At 33.4% G+C, this 19,057-nt stretch overlaps 1 protein-coding gene across 3 annotated transcripts in view; it reads right to left on the minus strand.

Moving 5' to 3' along the window:
• The window catches only part of Fife (regulating synaptic membrane exocytosis protein fife), a 217,170-nt gene that overhangs the window by 50,380 nt on the left and 147,733 nt on the right, over window positions 1-19,057 (minus strand). For all 3 annotated transcript variants that reach the window (XM_076322347.1, XM_076322346.1, XM_076322348.1), the window contains exons 12-15: window positions 6,492-6,616; window positions 3,445-3,557; window positions 3,273-3,346; window positions 233-291 (exon numbers count right to left, since the gene is read on the minus strand). In XM_076322347.1, coding sequence (XP_076178462.1) covers window positions 233-291; window positions 3,273-3,346; window positions 3,445-3,557; window positions 6,492-6,616 — 371 coding nt within the window. The remainder of the gene's footprint in view (window positions 1-232; window positions 292-3,272; window positions 3,347-3,444; window positions 3,558-6,491; window positions 6,617-19,057) is intronic.

Raw genomic sequence — 19,057 nt, forward strand, 5'->3', positions numbered from 1 at the left:
ATGTATGTATATATATAAAGCGATAGACCGTGAGAGGCGGTGAGATCCTTCCGGTTTCTAAGCGTAGATGGTGCTGTTGCACTTCTCTTTCCGCTACACTAATAAACTCGGTCTAATCGAGGTTATTCCTGTGTAGTATGCGTATGCGTGTACATTGCGTGGAAATGAGAGAAAGAGAGAAAAGAAAGAGAAGACGGTCACGTGTAGGTGTCAATTTATGAACTCGTTATACCGGCGTCTTTGGCAGTTTCCTGCGCGTTGGTGATGAGGGTGTTTTATTCGTTTCCGCTTCTGCAAAACATTTCAGATTTGTTGTGAGAACAACAACAAAGAAAGATACACTTAGATGTGAAACAATTTTATCTAGGGTGTTCACATTATTTGCATCGTTCGTACCCTACGTGTTCGTCAAAATATACGAGAGAGTGTTAGTAAACGCGAGCCCGAACAATTCCTTGCGAAACACGAAATATTCTCAGTGTACCATATATGTACATATATTGACCACTCAATTATGAAATTCTCGGACCGTATCGACTATCACCTCACGATTCGATTAGTTTCGAATGATTATGGGACTCTATATGTATACATTCTGCGTACATCGTATGGGATTCTGTAGTTAAAAAAGAATTTATTTTCTCAAATGAATTTGTTGAACGTTAACGAGTCAATTCGTGTAGCTCAATTAAAATTAAGTAATTCTTATATTTACAATACTATTGGTACGTAATTTACGAATTGTTGAAATAGAACGACTTACATCCTGGGAGAGGGGGAGGGAGATGCTACCGTCACCTGTTTTCGGGTTATTGTTGCGACGTAACCGTGGTAGCCGCCTCAGTTTTTTTTCTGTTAGGTCTCGCCGCGTGATTGTATTACACATCTTTATTCAGAATAAATATATGTACGTACGTTCCTTTTTTACTCTGTACATTGGTTATGTTTCCTACACGAATACTTAAAAATTGATCATGATTTAACAAAATATTGGTACTTATAACTTGAAGGCTTGTAATTCTATTCGGCCTGTTTGTTTTATTTCCGTAAAATTCACGTTACTATCGTCTGTACGGATCGACAGCAACATACGCACATTCGCCATTATTGTATATTAAGAAATACTTTACATATGAAATTTAAATTGAATTCAAATCCATTTGATTACTATATTTGGAAAAACTTGAATATTGAGGAATACTCGACAACGCTTATTTTAGATAAATTGAACAATGAATTCAAAATTGTTGTTGTAATACGAAGGAAAATTTTAATGGTTTAGAATTAAACATTCAATTAAATGGAAGATATATAGAACACCTCTTACGTTAAATAAAAGACATTTTCATTTTATAACATTCAGACGATTCGTTTCCAGACCCAAGTTTACTAACACTTTTTTGTTTACTTTAATAACTACTGTTCGTACCCTGTGTGATATTTGCACCATAAATTTGTGAACACCCTGTACTACCATGTATATACTTTTTCTTCCTTTTTCGGGCAAAGAAAGAAAAATAAAATGAATGTACAGTAATCCTCGGATAAGTGACGATCGAATCGGGTTAGTAACCTCTTGCTTGGAGAAGATAACATTTTTTACCTTCCTCGTTTCAAACTGGGTCTAATCTACACCAGATGACCTCAAGGACTACCTTATCGGTCACTTCTTTTGTTCGGTAACGGTAGCTTTCACACATTACTCCAGTTTGAATTCCAAAACTTTGCACCATTTTTCATCTTTTTAAATTCAGCCAGTTCTCCACATCAAAAAACTTTTAAAATATTAAATATCAAGGTTCCGAATAATTAAACAGAAGTATTTCACAACTTTAACATTTCGTATTTTAAAAACCATTTGATCTACATGACTGATATTATTTGAAAAAGTTACAAAAGAATGAGATTTGACCTGGATAGGTCATAGAAAAATCACACGAGATTAGACTTTTCATTTACACCACTTAACCAACCGTACTCGAACTACGACTTCAGGAATCTTTTCTAACAATAAGTGTCGAGCTATACCGTTCACCAGAGGGAAAGAAGAAGAAGAAGAAGAGAGAGAGAGAGAGAGAGAGAGACAGCCAGACAGAATCGGCCAACTCGACAATTAAGAACGATCCTTGTCACGCGCACGATAAATTATCTACTAATAGAAATTTTAACGTTTAAATTTTTCAAAAACTTTAGCGAAATCATTTGCGTCTATGTAGAAATAACAAAAATTGAAAGATTATAGCCTGCAAGGTTTACTTACAGTATCATGATTAAAATTCCAAAATTAACTATAACACCGATCAAGCATTATAGAATATGAAAATTATAAGTTAAATGATACAAGCTGTTAATTGCATTTAAATTGAAATCTGTTAAACAAAAGCCTTACCGATGAGATCCTGACTAACAAATCCGGAACAAAACAACAGAAGCGTTTGTGAATGCACCTATAATTTATTGTCCTTAAAAAAATTTTAGAATCATATTTAAGTTACCATTTATGAATACCAGTTAAATACTGAAATGTTGTTTTTTTTCTCGTGGGAGAAAAAGTGAGTGGGGTTCATCTCGGTGGGTTTTACTCCTAGTGGTTAGGTTCCGCACCCGGTGTTTCCGAATGCGGGGAATGTCCTAATGTGTGGATGTTTTGCTTATTAAAATTCAATTTCTCAGGAGCGATACTTTTATGCATTTCTCAATGTTTCTCCTTTTCTAGTCCTCTTCAGAAGATAAACTAAAATTATAACATAATTTTACAGTACAATATAAAAAAAATGTCTGTATGACACTACGTTATAGAATTATATTATAATCTTTAGTTTGAACGAACCGAAGAGAACCAGTAAGAATATTACTTCTGAAAAAGTGTCTTCCTATTACTAAAACAATCTACATACTGACTCTAGATTGTTTACATACATTAGAAGCAAAAGAAATTTCAAAATCACCATTAAAAATTGTGGTTTCCGTTACTCGACGAAAATCGTCGCCACTTAACCGAAATGAAAATCGAACACTTGTCCGAGGATTACTATATTATAATTCGATCCGCATGCGAGATCATTATTACTTCTGAGCCCAAACAATCTACGCGTTCTTGTTTTCTGTGTTCTCTGAAGTTTCTTCGTGGCGCGATCGATGAGTCACCGTTTCGTGCGAGTTATCACTTTGAAAGCTGACAATGCACTCTACCGATACTCAGCATCTATCGATTGATCAGTTAGACCGAGTGAACATCATTTTCGAAGAACTTGGTCCGCTGTCGTACTCACCCATCAGCAGGCCCATATTTCCCGGCACTTTTCCCGACGTCGGTACCGTAACTAAATCATCCGGCAAGTCCCCGCTGCATTCATGTCAGGTAAAAGTGTTGATGATACAATCGATTCGAAGATTCGATAAACTCCGTCTCACTGTCAATGTTCAATTTGCTATTGTACTTACATTTCAGCAGCGTGTTCGACCACCAGCTCGACCACCTCATCGCCCCGGTCGGTTATCTGAACGACTTCCTCGAAATTTCGATCGACCAACGACACCCCTGCCCATTCTAAAACCTGGGAAAAAGATATTAATTCAACTTTCATCGCATACAAGAAGAAACGGGAGTTTAAATTGTTAGTTGGTTACGTCGACCAACCGTGATTAACCGAGTTGCTGAAGTTACTTCGTTCGAGTCAGTAAGTGTTGGGGTGATAAGAAATGGTATTTAATTCATCGCAAGAAACTGAGCGTCTTCTACTTTTTGTAAAACTTACTAAAAGTGTCCTTCGAATTAATGGAAAGTTGAGAAATTCGGAATCACGTGTCTGATTTATGTTCCGTTGAAGCGAATATGAATTTTAAATCAATTGTTTTACGAAATTGCCGAGTTTGAATGAAAATAAACTGGGAAATTCTCACTAATTCATCACGCGCATCTTTCATTCGGAAATATTAAGAAATGTTGTTTCCGATATTGTTGTTTCCGTAGTTTTGGCCTGCTTAACAATTGATAACAAAGTTACCACAGGTATGAAAAACCCTTACCACGGAGGAACTCCACATTTTTATACTCATTAAGCAACAAATTGAATAAATTTTGGAATATTTTAAGATTTATTCACTTGGCTGACATAAACACCATGCTAAATTCTAATTTAAAAACTATGTAAACCTCTTGCAAATTTAACAATGTATGAACAGCTTTTCTCTTACAGAGGTGGGACAAAATTAATACATTATCGCGGTACAATTCCTTCAAAGCCAGTTAAATATGGCATAAAAAGGTAGTAAATACGATTGTATATTAACTAATAATATGAGATTCCAAAAATTATTATCTACTGTATGATCAAGTTAGTACCGGACAAAGTATGGCTGACTACATACAATAAATCGATAAAAAAATTCTATAAACTATTCATATAATTTTATTTATAGTCCACTTGACTATAGTTTTTGCAATATGGGTCAATGCTTTTCCTACACAAATTTAAAATATATTATAATTATTTTTTCAGAGTGAATACACATAAATACAATGAAAATTCTACTCGATTAAAAAATATATTCGTTAATCGATAAAATTCTATTAAAAAAAAAATAAAATATTTTAAAGCTTGCCAATAGCTTAGAGGAAATTGTGCTTATTTATTTTTCATTATAATTATTCGTATATATTACTATAGCGATATTTGTATTGAAAACAACTTTGCGATAATGTTAGTTGATTTGATGTCAAATTTAATTACAAATAATTACTTAATGGACAGAGAAAGCCTATGAAATATCCTGTAATATCCTTTAACGACAATACGAAAGGAGATAAAGTCAGAAACATGTAAATAAAAAAGAAAAATTGAAATCAAGAAAATAAAGATATTTAGTTCCTTGTAAACAAAGAAATGTAAAGAAATTTTTTGGTTTCAATCGTATTTAGTGTAGAACTGAGTGGCTGTTAAAGAAACTAGGCCATTGTTAGAATGGAAATTCATTATTGAGGAAATTAATGTCAAATTAATATAACCGATAAAACACGTTAAATTTCGACAGATAAAACACAAACTGCAAGAGGCGGAAAATATTATAGAATTTCAAAATTTAGTTTTAAAATTTTATCTAAATTTCAAAAATATTTTTTAAAAGCAAAAACCTAAAATAGACCTAGTAAAAACTAAGTAGTAAACAAATTTCAAAACTGACAAACCTTCAAAAATTGTCAACACGTAGTCGATAACATTTACTATTTAATTAAAAAAAGATTTGCACATTATATTATTAAAGCATACCAAGAAATACGCTTCAGAAACAATTTTCATTGTTTTAATTCACAAATTCTTTTCGTATAAATACGTTTTGGAAAATGATCCATTTCTAAATGTAAATTAACACGTCGTCCACTAAATAACATTCAGCACTTCGTAATTGAGGAAGTAGGATTGGTAATTATATTTTATTCAACGAAATACCTGAAACTATACATTAGTTATTTTGAAGAGGATTACATGTGGCGTGTACTACGTATAATTGCTACGTGTACGAGGAATTATTTATACGGTGAAAAATAAAAAGACCATATGTCAATGAATTCGTACGATATTCCGAAGTATGGCATTCCAGTCGGCGTTTGTGACTGGCGCGTTTCCGTGCGCGCAGCTGTCGATAACTTAATTAAAATCACAGCTGGAGAGAATGGTCCTCGATACTCGCGTACATTAACCGCTTACAATAACGTTACGGGGTAAACAGTGGACTCACATTGCCACGACAGCCCCTTGTATATCAGTCCGAATTTAAATAGCTGTTAAATAGTTTCGTGTTTAACTAAAAAATTACAACGCAAATTTCGACTTACAACCACACGCATCAAACGTAACTTTTCAATTTTATTAATTTTTTCGATATTGTAAAAAATAATAGATTTATGTACACTTTATCGCGTTCGCTGAATAAGACCATAGCCAAATTACCATGAAGCAACTATTTTTAGCGTTACATTCTTGAACTTTTTATATTTATATTCTATCATGTGGAACAAAAACAGGCGAATATGGAGTGTTGATTAATTCACTTAACGATGAAGATTATTTTACTTGTGTTTTTTTATATTAATTTTCATCAAGACAGAATTATAATTTCCAACTTTCTGTTCCAAAACTTTTCCAATAATAAAACGTATTTACGAAATACGTAAAAATTGAAATTTTTGTCATTAATATTAATCGCATGTAGATTCCAAGAATCAACTTATTTGCACAAATCTTGATTGTCTTAAAACTTAGAGAAGTAATTTTTTATCAAGACTTCAAACAAATAAGAAACAACACTTCTTAAAGAGTGTTTCAACCACGTAAAGTTCTCGATGAAGATATTTTTTCAAAACTTATTTAAATTTCAAACATTCGATAAAATGTTATGAATAAAAAGGACACTCCGAAACAGCGTATATCTATAATTTTACATATTGAAGTTAACATATTCGGGCAGCGAAAATATGTATATTCTCGTACCTTGTCACCGCGTTGAATACCAGCTTTTGCTGCCGGTCCATCTGGTACAGTCCACATCACATACGCATACGTACGACCGTCAGTCCCTGTTTTACCGCCTACTACTCTTAGACCAAAACTAGCCGCTGTAAAAAGAAGTTGAATGTTTAGTAAAGGTATTGCTGAGAAATGTACAGTTCGGTCGTGGCTCAAGCAGTAAATAATTGCTTGAAATTATTATTCAGAAATATTCCAAAATACAACGACTGAGAACCAATTACGGAATAACTTTTACTTCATTTCGACAAAAGGAAGAATAGATAAAATTTATTGAGACGAAATACCCTGAAATGTGTTTCGAATCGGTAATAAAATTCCTAATTAGAGGATCTTGTAAAAATTTTAGCTTCGTCGTATTTCTAAAAATTGGAGGACCTTATAAAATTTTTCATACTATTTTTGAATATATATCTTTGTTTGACATATTAAAAGTATTTTTTATGTAAGAAAGACAATGGTCAAAAATATAATTGACTTTAGATTAGAAACAACGCATTAGTTGTACCTCGTCTCTTTTAAACAATTATCAACATTTTTACTTGTTTATTTAATGATTGCACTTTTATACAAATGTGCCATAAAGACGTTAACAACATTTGGCAAGTGTGATCATTTTCAATATGTTTCACATCCAGGAGAAACTTATTTTCAAAATGTCTTACATCCAATTATCAATAAAATATATCTTGTTAAAAAAGTTGCAAAGATACTACAAATCATAGACTCTTAGACCATTAAAATTGTCAAAATCACAAATTACTAAGTGTAAATATTTCTCTCATAAGTTTATAAATTAATAGTTGTAATATTTGTTTACGAACAAAGAATTAAGGTAAAATTAATGTGGCATATTATGTTTTAATTATTCGAGTGTAGCAGTGCGCCCGATATTTTTGTAATTAAGTATAATGATCCTCTAAGTGGACTCCTTAACAATAATAATATGTTTCATACTAAAGCGTATGTTTAAAATAATTATCAGAAAATCGCAATTTTTTCATCTTCGTATTCGTTGTATTTGAGATACGTTAGAAACAAGTTCTTCAATAGTTCATTACCATGAAAACAAATTACTCCACGATAGTTTTGCGAAGCTGGAAACGTCAATACCGAAATAAAAAAATCAACGCATTCTACATTGACCACAAAGTAATCAATAATATTAAAAAAAGTTTTAAAGGCTCGTAGGGAGAGTGTGTAGGTGACCTTTATGTTTGTAAATTGGTATTCATCGTAGCTGACTACCTCGTCGAGAGTTTAAAATTTCAATGTATTTGAGGTACAGTCTTCTGTGCGAAATTGTAAATTAAACGAGCTCTGGTGCGCGAACCCCTTTCTGATCAATAACGTCAAACATCAAGAAAAGTTTATTACATAACACCCACGAACAAAAACCAGTAATCGTCGCCTCGACGCGATGGTGCTTTCATCCACACCAAAAGACGATTTGCCGATTTCGCGAAATAACCAAGTTAATAACATATTAACGCGACGCGACGCGACACAAACATCTTTGCAACAGTCTACAGCATTTCCAGTTTTAAAGTGACAAAATCGAAGCCATTGATTTGTTTCAAAGCAGGGTAGGTAACAATTTGGATCTCCAACCAAGGCCCAGCCAGCCTGTAAGAATTTTCCTAGTATAAAATAAAATATTCGAAAGTACGTAATAATTCTTGCGACAAATTAATATGCTAATTTAGTAAAATATTAAATACGCGGCCATGGATGCTTTTACTTCGAGTAATGGCATCATTCTTGAACAAACAACTCTTTACGATAATCAATTGTAACACTTATATTAAAATAAATCGATAATATTTTTTACCTGTCAATATTTTAAGTTAACTTAAAACATACTTCATATTTATAAACTTCATAAAAAATGTTTTGTATATATGGATAAATAAAAATCCAAGAAAAATTGTCTATTTTAAAAATATTTATGTAATTAATAGAAAATTTGTTAACAAGTCAACCATTGCGTGATGTAGTAAACGAAGAAGATAAATTTATAAAGGTTCACTTTCTTATACCATACAAGATGCCTTGACTACGTATAAACATTTAAATATGAAAGAATGCACCTGCCTGGTTGCTAATTCAGGGGACGACAGATTTTATTCTCCAAAAAGGATGGAATAAATTACCACCGAGCATGAAATGTACCGAAGATGATAAGAATGATTTAAAAAATGTAATAAAATAAACTGACGAGAAAATCTTTACACGAATTAAAAGCAAATTAAAGAAAACAGCGATAAAGCGGAAGATGTTTTCAAAAACAATCTTCCTATCTATTCAGAAGGAGAAACAAGCTTTAGATGGTATAAAACACAAAAAGAAAGCAACGGTGCATAAGTACAACCTTTCAAAAAAGTTTGTAATCAGGCAGCTCAGAAATATTGGGAAATCTGATCACAATATCAAAGAAAAAAGTAATTAACACACAAATATATAATAACATATATAATATATATATATATATATAATATATATACATATAATATATGTTATTATATATAATAACAAATAAATAATAAATGATCAGTTTTCATACAAAACGCAATCGCAATTTCAATCCTTTTGATTTAACCGAAAAATTGAATTATCTGCTTTTCCTGATATTAATTAGTTCGGTTAATCGAGATCCAACTGTATTTGCTGGACGATAAATCATAATTACTTGACTCTAAAAATTTGAAAGCAAAAAGTATTCAATATTTAGTTCCAAATATAACACGTATATGTATATCATTATATCACAATTCCAAAACGTTCTACTTCAATTATACAGCTCTGGTGACATTAATCTGTTGCTTGAGATTCGTCAGAGAAGCTATAGCTGCAACATGATCAATAGTCATTATGTGTACCTTGATATTGAAGGCAGAAATTATTATATCGACGAAAAAGTATTCGTAGATGATGAAAATTAAATTTTCAAACATAGATAACTGTAGCCCGTTCAATGTTTATTTAATGCATTATTAATTCACTAATTAAATTGAAAGTAAACGAAGACAACAATTTTTGAATCCATAAATAAGGAAAATACATTTAGTCACCCTCATATATGTATATTTCTATAACCACATTTAAATTTATAATACACAATGAATTTATATTTGTATAATAGAGCTAAAATATATAATGAGAAATATATTTCACGTTCGTAAATTAAATTTAAAAAACTGATATCTTTTGTATCGAATAAAAATGTGTAGACTAACATTTTAATTTCAAACAGACGCAAAATAATTATTGTCAATTTATTTATCTGTTTTTAACATTTCTATCTCATTAATGCGGTTGACTATTGATCTGCATTTTTGTTTCCATCAACTTGTATATCCGTATGTTCCGTTTTTACGAGCTGACGAAGCTTTGTTACGAAGAACAGACCTGCTTTCAAATAACCGATTTCTGACATTACCCGTTCCATTTCGAACAGTAGGTATAAATAGAACAATGCACCAAATTTTCGAATATAATTATCAGGAGCAAAAGTTGTTAAACCTTATTTTATTGGCAAAAGCTACAATTTTCGCTTCTATATAGCCACTTTAAAACACGAAGAATATTACATTTACAATTTTCAAATGATTCTATTAGTTTTCTCGTTTCTTGCAACACATATTAGATCATTAGCATTATTTGCGCGAATAATACTGTGCTAGTGGTAAAAGTAACCAAGAAACTACGGTCGCGAAAGTTCAACGATAAAGCGCTTAGCATCACTGGTGACGAATTTTGATAAGAGCTAAAAGTTGTGCGTAAAACGCACAAACTGTAATTAAAACGAAGAAATTAATTATTTCCGACACTTAGGGGTTGGCCGCTGCCTTCTAATTTCCATTTCGAGATTGTATCTCGAAAGTCTGAACTTCATCGCAACCAGAGATCACTCCTAGACAGAGGAAAGCAAATGGCACGACAATGAATATTTCCCTTGACGCATGTACGCTTGCTACGTAACGAACTAAATGCGCGATTAAAGCCGAGTTAATTTAATACATTGACTAACACGACGACTAATTAACTCCACTACGTACGCATGTACCATGCAACAGGTCCTACGGATCTGAGAACGATAGTAATCGCGAGATTAACGAATCGTGGCCCGCTCGAATTGAAGATCCGAGCTAATCAGCGTCGTTAATCTTTGAGCGTCTCGCGGAAATTTCAGTCAAGAGCGTCTCGGGTCTCTTCTTTCCCGTATCACTCTCTCGCCTTTCGTTTTATAACCCACTTGATTCTGTTGTGCGAATCAGAGTTCCGTAACCCAGACCAAACCCGTTCAATATTTTACAATAAATGATGAAGGAGATATTTTAATTCAGTACTTTGATATTTTTCCACTTTCGCGTGGCTTGGAGTCTTGAACATGTTTTAACAATTCTAAAAGTTTTAAATAGAATTTGAAGAGATAACGGAACTATAAACGTTTCATCGCGCAAGTGTCAAGAATTATGCGCATATAAGAACTTGATAAAACAGTTCCAGTTACAATTAATCGCTAGTCGCATTGGATCAGGCGTTTTAGACAGCATTTGTAAGATCTGCGACTAAGCAGGAGTTAGTCGACAATGTTCACGAGGGGAATTGTAAGGACTCGTGATACCACATTTACTCGGGGACTGATCTTCCTGACTCCTTACTTTACGTTAAAGTCGGCGAAGTCGTCATTGTTGCTCAAAAGAAGCAAATAGAAAATACACCGAAGAAATCGATGAATCGAAGTTCCAAAATGCAAAAAAGTATCACAAAGTCGATGAAAACTCTATGTACGAGGATCTCTCTCGGGACAGTTTACTAGAAAGATTTTTCGCTGCAAAATTTATTAATTTGAATTTTCTGACAGAAAAAGTGAAGGGAGATAGATACACAATATCTTTACTTTATTGTGTATACCACAAAGTGTATACCACAAGCTATATGTCTATTAATTTCCATTTCTTGTTAAAATATGTCACGCAAGGTGTACGTTAGGTCTACAAGTTTCCATTCTAGTCCAATTATTCCTTCACAAGAAAAGGAAACTATAAAAAAAACCCTCCAGTTTCAATCCGAAATATCAAAGTATCCTAAGAGAGAGTGTGACAGACTAACATGATTAGTAGAGCTAGATAGAGAAAGAGTAGAAATTCGAGGGCGATGTGAGTTCTTCTCGTAGAGTGGATCGAGGAGAATTTTGATGGCCAACGGCGTGAGGATGCCAATCAAGAGCCGTCATTCAGCCTTAATTAACAAGCCGGGAACTCCGAGCCTACGATAAGGCCTCGGGCCACGGGGTTTGTTCTGGTAATGACATTGCAGCGTAATTATCTGATCGGTTCACTGCGCGCCTCGTTCTCCATGGGATTTTCAATAAATACCGACCGGTCCATCCTGTTAGCGTTTGCCTATACATCGGGGCACCGTGACAGGAACATTCGCCCGGCAGATGTACGTCAAATCGAATTTCCCGTGCCATTTCTAGGACACTATCGCATTAATTTACCGAACAGAGTTCGACCATAACAAACACGTTCAGGTAAGAGTTCGTTTACTCTGCGCACGGCAGAGTTTTGGTACTCGCGCGACACTAATAGACGCTCTAGAAGGCATTCGAGGCACCTAATAGAGCTCACAGACCTAACGAGTTTCCGTGCAATAATTTACACAACTGTCATCGAAACGATTATTCGAACGATTATTGTGAAACGTGATTGTTGTACGAGTATGATTGAAATATAAACGAGATTTCTCTTTAACGAATTTTGTTCTTTTTACGTACACATTTAAAGTCACTAAACTGCTTACGATTATTAAAAATATTATCCTCTAATGCTTCCTCGCCTAGAATACTCTTTAGAAAATATTCAACGCCAGTTCTTGCGTTTTGCTGCGTACAAATTAAATTATTTCGAAATACATGTCGTGTATTCGACTCGATTTTTATAACTTTAAATTTATTTACACCCGAACAACGGAGAGTTGCAGCCGCCTTAAGTTTGAACCTCGATTTTCTGCTACCTATGCATTTTCTGTGTGCTATTACGAAAAGGTATTTGCCCGTATAATAATAATTACCGACTTATTCTGTTTGTTAGAGCTTGTTTATTAGATTTATATTTTTTGAGAATGAAATTACTTTTTTTAATTGTTTTTCAGTGTGCCTTCACGGTCGAATTTGATTGGAAAATTATCTTCTGTATTTCATATATCTGACATTTAATTAACATGTATACCAATATTTTTACAAACTAACAAATGGCTATTTTTAGTAAAGTCTGTTAATTTCGGTTTATTTTTCCTAGCAAATTGGTAAATTTTTAGCGCCAGTGTCATAAAAACTCTTTCATCTCTGTATCCTTCTTAAATTTTTCTTCCCTTAATGATGTTTCGAGTGATTCAAATAAATGGTAAACACTTGATGGTCAAGTTATACTGATGCATGATTGACAAGCTTAAATTTTACATTTCATCTCGTTTTTCACAAAATAATTTACGCCATTTGAATACTTGGGAATTCAATAACGTCTCGCTAACAAACTGTCCTAGCAATGTCAGCAAACTTTCGGTCAATTTAACGTCTTCCTTACACAGAAAGGTAATAATGATGCATTGCGCAGTCGCAATTGGTACTTGTTGCTGGCTTATGGAGATAAATGATAAACGAAAGTCCAGGGGCATGTATGCCAGTACCAAACAATGTTAGACATGCCATATAAACAGTTAGTGTTGCTACAACAACGTGCCCCGATATGTACACCTTTGTTAAAGTCACGGGTTGTTGCCTCGAACAAAGGGTTTCCTGTGTGACGTCTCTGCAGAGTCCTGCTTGCATCAATCTTTTAAGCATTCCATAATAAGGTAAAACCATCCATTGCTCTGAACATATTCCTACCTTAATGCATATTCAACCATCGAAACGGTAGTGTACATAAGTAATACCTCCTCATTATCTTCGTGTACTTTCATTACAGAATATTTTAAAATTGTTAATTTTAAATACGAAGTATGAATTTAAAGTCTAAGTATGTATCGATATTGGTAAATTAGAATCGGTTCCTTCTTTTCTAGATTGATTGAATTGCTGCAAACCAAAGAGAAGCATATGAGGATACATAATAGGTTGCTCAATAAGTTTCGTCGTTCGATAAGAAATAGAGCTATTAGGTTCGTCGTTTTATTTTTCTAAAGATGGTACTACCGTTTGATGAACATGTGTGAAGTTTCGTGTAGATCTGTCGACTTATTCGTATATTTACAGTTGGTCAAAGTTGAAGTGTCATAGTATTTTTTTACAATGGAAAAAACGAGAAAACTTATTGAACAACCTAGTAGATAGGTACATTTACCGAATGTACGATATAAAACCTATACTTAAGTAAACTCGAGAACACTGACACGTCGAAATAATGAAATCACGTATAGGTGACAGCGACCATCAATGTGATCATAGAAATGTTGATAAATTTTTAGTAACGTGATTTCTGTAAAAGAATATTAAATACCTAATAAAACGTTCCATTTTTAAAATATTACCGTAAAAACAGTACAAGTATGAATAATAAATGTATATGTACTGCAAACGAACAGGTATCGTATCACAGGTCGTTATTTTAAATAATTCCTTGAAACTTTGAATATTGAAAATATTAATAAGAGCGATAGAATTCGCAAAGCTAAAATTTAATTGAAATATACTTCAAAGTTAAAAAAATCAAGATAATATTGGTGAATTGATAAAATCAATAATTTACGATCATAATTCGATTAAATATACTCATGGATATTATTAAACATTTAGACCTTGAATTTTTGTTTCCTTCTCTAAATAACATTAATCTAAATAAAGAATAGAGACAAGTACATTAACATATGACAAGCAAGATGGTTATAAAGATTAGAAAATAATAATATATCCTGAGAAGTACGACATGCTTTTTCAGAGAAACGTCGTAAATTAATATCATATTCCTGAATAATAAATTAATATAACATGTACAATGACATAAATGTAGACCGTTTTCTAACAAATAATCGTAAATAGAAATTGAAAATTGTCGGATCGAGTAACAGAAAAATACAATGAATCGAAGACGCAACAATACAAATGAATTTGTGGGAATGAAAATCGCCATCGAATCAGTTCACTGAACAAAATGAGAAAATTACAGAAAAAGTGAGAACGACGTGTATTAAAATAAATACAGACAGGGCTGAACGGTATAATCGCGCTTTATCGTATGTTCCAAACGCTCGGAGTGCACATCCGTAGCCTCCATTTATTCATGCAATTGGTGACAGAGGAAAAATTAAAGCGGGGACAGGATAGGTGACATAGAGTGAGTTTAAAAAAGGAGTAAAATACTCGGAAGTGCCAGGTGTAAAAATCCGATGAAATTGATCTCCTTGAACGAGATTTCAACCGTAACATTTACTCAATTTCAAGGTAAGATAAAACTATACGAACCGTATCCATGATAAAACGTGACAATAGATAACAATCTGAACGCCTATGGGAAGCAGAAACGGCACGCGACATTTCAATTTTTTAAATTATATCAAGAACTTCGTGCAAGTATCAATTATCACCCCATTTTAACTGTTTTATTGCCGTTAGCTTATAATTGTATACACGATACACTATAATTTGTTACGTATTGTATACGACGATCTAAAAGAACAAAGAATTTAAAATCGTATACTAAGGACAAATATAATTGTACACTAGTGAAATAAAATAGATATATGTATCAATTCTGAGAGAATAATTAAAAATTTTCTATTGAACTATATCTAATTAAAGATAAACGATTACTTGGAAAGGTGTGAAAATTATCAGACCAAGTTATAACATTATAAAGAACGAAAGATTCTTTTTGAATAATGCGTTATTTAAACTTTCTTTGACAAGTTTTCTCTTCAAGAAAACATTCTATTAATTCTTTTAATTCCGGATCAAACGTCAATATTACAAGTCTCGTGGTTCCGATTACGGGCCATATATTGAGCACCAGTTGATTTCTAATTGGAGATAACGGCTAAGACCTAAACAAATTCGACAGTAAAGAAGCTAAAGAAAGAGATCAGTTACATTCGTGTATCATTTCTCACCATTACGCTACACTATTAATTAGTCATGATTTTTACAGTCTGCGCTACAAAGTAAACGTCCAATATTATTCGTAATTTTGTACCTCTTTTAATTCGATAAATAAAATTTAATCGAAAACCCTTACACCATGTATAAAAGGAGGAAAGATGCGAACAATAAGTTATTCGTGTGCGTGCAAGAATAATGAATACTGTATTGAAATGTCAGACAGTGATAACTCTAAAGATAGCGATCTAATTTTACTAGTAAGAAAGGGTATGAAACGATTGATTACAGAAGATGACGATAGCGGAAAGAAAATGAATAACGGACCAACCGTTTCGAAATATTCGGAAACTCCTGGCACAAAAGCCTGTTTTTGAATAAGTTAGATGACCATAGTACCACACCATACTAACACAGTATCGAATATTTCTTCCAAACATACCTCGATTTCTATTATATTAATTTATAGTAGAGATAGATTATCACCTTGTTATACGGTACGCTACAAAATGTCGGACGACTTTACAACCTACTACCCGAAACGACGCTCAATAATTTTTGGATATAATAAAGAAATGGGCGGAATTGATCGTCAAGATTAAATGTTAGTTTATTTTTTTCATCATCAAATACTTCTCGAGAGGATATCGTAAATTTTTTTTTACCTGACGCTGCTACACCTTTGGATACTATTCAATACGTATATTTTACGCAAAACAGTACGTCGTAAACAAAGGAAGGCATACATCAATTATAGGATAAATATGGCAGAATATATCAATTGTTGGGACTTTGCGGCTCCCTTTATACGAACAAGGACAGCGAACCATCGGCAGGCATCGAACCACTGCAGGACACATCAAGGAGCACGCATCGGGCGACCAGGCTATCGGGAGATAGCGCCGCGAGGAGCGGCTAGCTACGAGACGATCGGCAGACATCAAACCACCGCGGGACACATCAAGGAGTACGCATCGGGCGACCAGGCTATCGGGAGGTAGCACCGCGAGGATCGGCATGCGTTACAAGCAGGAACGATTCCCGGAATGCTCTCTATAGGACACCGCTGCCTAAACAACACGGCGCGACGGTCAAGAGCTAAGGAGATGGCCTTCCCCGAATTCGAGTGGACAACGGCTGACGCAACGCAGTTGCAATCCACGGGGACTAGCCGTTGGATTTTGCACGGCACCACTAAGCACGCGACACCAAGCACGCATGGAGGGGGAAGGACGACTTTACCTCCAGGATGCGTCCACAAGATTTCGACAGTCTTTTACAACCGACCTGAAGGAACAGGTCAACTAATCGTAACGCGGGTGAACTCCCTACCTAACGATCACGATCACATCAAATATTCCACCGTCGCTTTCTTATACTTGTATCTACTGTATTAATTATAAATATTATATTATTTTAAACTACAATTTGTAACTTCAACACAGTATCTCTACCGACCATTACAAAGGTCGGCGTGAGGCACAAACATAAATATTGCCAAGGTATGGCAATTACCCGACTATGAAAGACGCGGGAAACCATTGCAGGACAAAATACTATTTAGTCTTTAGTTTAATCACATTTCTCAAAACACATTGATTCGGTAACAGTAAACGGAAACCCAACAAGGTAGTTTAAAGTTTGCGTAAAACTTTAAGTAAAAGTACAAAACAAAATGACGTACGAATATACAAAATGTCGAATAGCTTTATATGTATCACCCTCTTTTCAAAAATATCATACCATGTAGAACTACTCATTTTTAGAATTATAAGTATTTTTCTATTTTTTCGTATAATTAAATTTGTTTGGAAGGGTATGAATGTGTTATTTATTTTGAGGCATCGTAATTAAATATACGTAATTAATATACTTATTTATAAAAAGTATTTATTTTATATTAAAGTATTATTTGTTTTCATATATATTACGAAATATGTATTCTTACTGGTTTTATATTTTTCATAAAAAAGGAAAAACGAATTAAGTTACTGTTTATTAGTTTTCTATTCGGCATGAAGCAAACGAGTGTATGACTGCTTCACAAATAATCACAAGATGTTACTGTAAACCGTTTCACGAGCGTCTTTTCTCACCACTTCGGCCAAAATTTTGCCAAGCTAATTTGCACTAGAAAAGCTTAAGACTAATTTTTCTAGGCAGTAAGTTGCCTATTTAACCTTCTCAATAACCGCAATTTCTTTTCTCTTTGATTAAAATTAAGATGGAGGTGTCCATTACAATTAAAAAATATGTTTCAAGTACAGCAAATATCATCTAAATTTGCCACAACGAAAGGAAATAAATAATAATGACAAAAAAGCTGTGAATGAATGCCTCTAAAGCCTAATATGTTTAAATAACGTTTAATAGTAATTGAAATTTCGAATTAATTGAATTAAGAATTATGCAATAAACGAGAACGGTCTCTCAAAATCTTGTGGTATCCACTTTTGGATACCAGGTAAATCCATAGTTTTTTTATACAATTTTCAAACCTGTGCTGCATTTCTAAAATAACACAACTTTAGTAATACGTATATAAGAATCCTAAAACCATTTGTTTGCCATTTGTGTATTTGTCTCGCACGGAATTGATAGCCTATCATTGCAGCCGTTCAACGTCCAAATTTGCGTTTCGGTTTTGGGGAATTTCAAAACATTCGAAATGTTGACCCATTTGACACGATTGATTTTAAAACGAGCACGCGTACACATTTCTCAAATAGTTACCATCAATTAACGGTTGCTGGCTTCGTTTGAATAATTATGGAATCGACATCGATCATCCAAGAGGTGCACTCGCTCTCTGACGTCAATTGGTATGAAATCCATTAAGTGGAATACACTCTATGTATATTTCATATTCTTAGTTACACCATTTTAACGATGAATAATTGAAATAAACAAATATTATGACTAAGTAAATCAAAATTATTATGTGGTTTATTTCATAACTAATTTTGCAACAACTCGAGACAGCTTAACAACTTGAGAAGCAATGCCTACTATACACGAACACAGTGTTAAAATTTATGTTATGTATATTAATTTCACATTAACATCATAGTTGTAATAATTTATATCTGTGGTACAGTCTTTAAAAGTTTTACTACTTTCCCGTTTTACCAACTGTATTATTTTTTTAAACTACTTTTATATGAAATCTCTTAAAAGTTGTATCGTTGCAGTAGTTTCGACCGATCATTACGATTTCTCTTTGATCTTTTTTTTTTCTACATTTTCAACACTAGACAAGAGTAAAACTTCGTTCGACATTAATTTTAATACTCCTCAACCAATTGAGATTGCACAATTATGAAGGTTTGCACATACTCAAGTTTCTATTGATCACTTTGACGTAGAATAGAGCATCATTGAATTGCATCAGCGTGTGCCATAATTTTTATTAAAATGAATAGTCATTGTAAAT

The sequence above is a fragment of the Ptiloglossa arizonensis genome, chromosome 10, assembly GCF_051014685.1.
Source record: "Ptiloglossa arizonensis isolate GNS036 chromosome 10, iyPtiAriz1_principal, whole genome shotgun sequence".
NCBI classification, from domain to species: domain Eukaryota; kingdom Metazoa; phylum Arthropoda; class Insecta; order Hymenoptera; family Colletidae; genus Ptiloglossa; species Ptiloglossa arizonensis.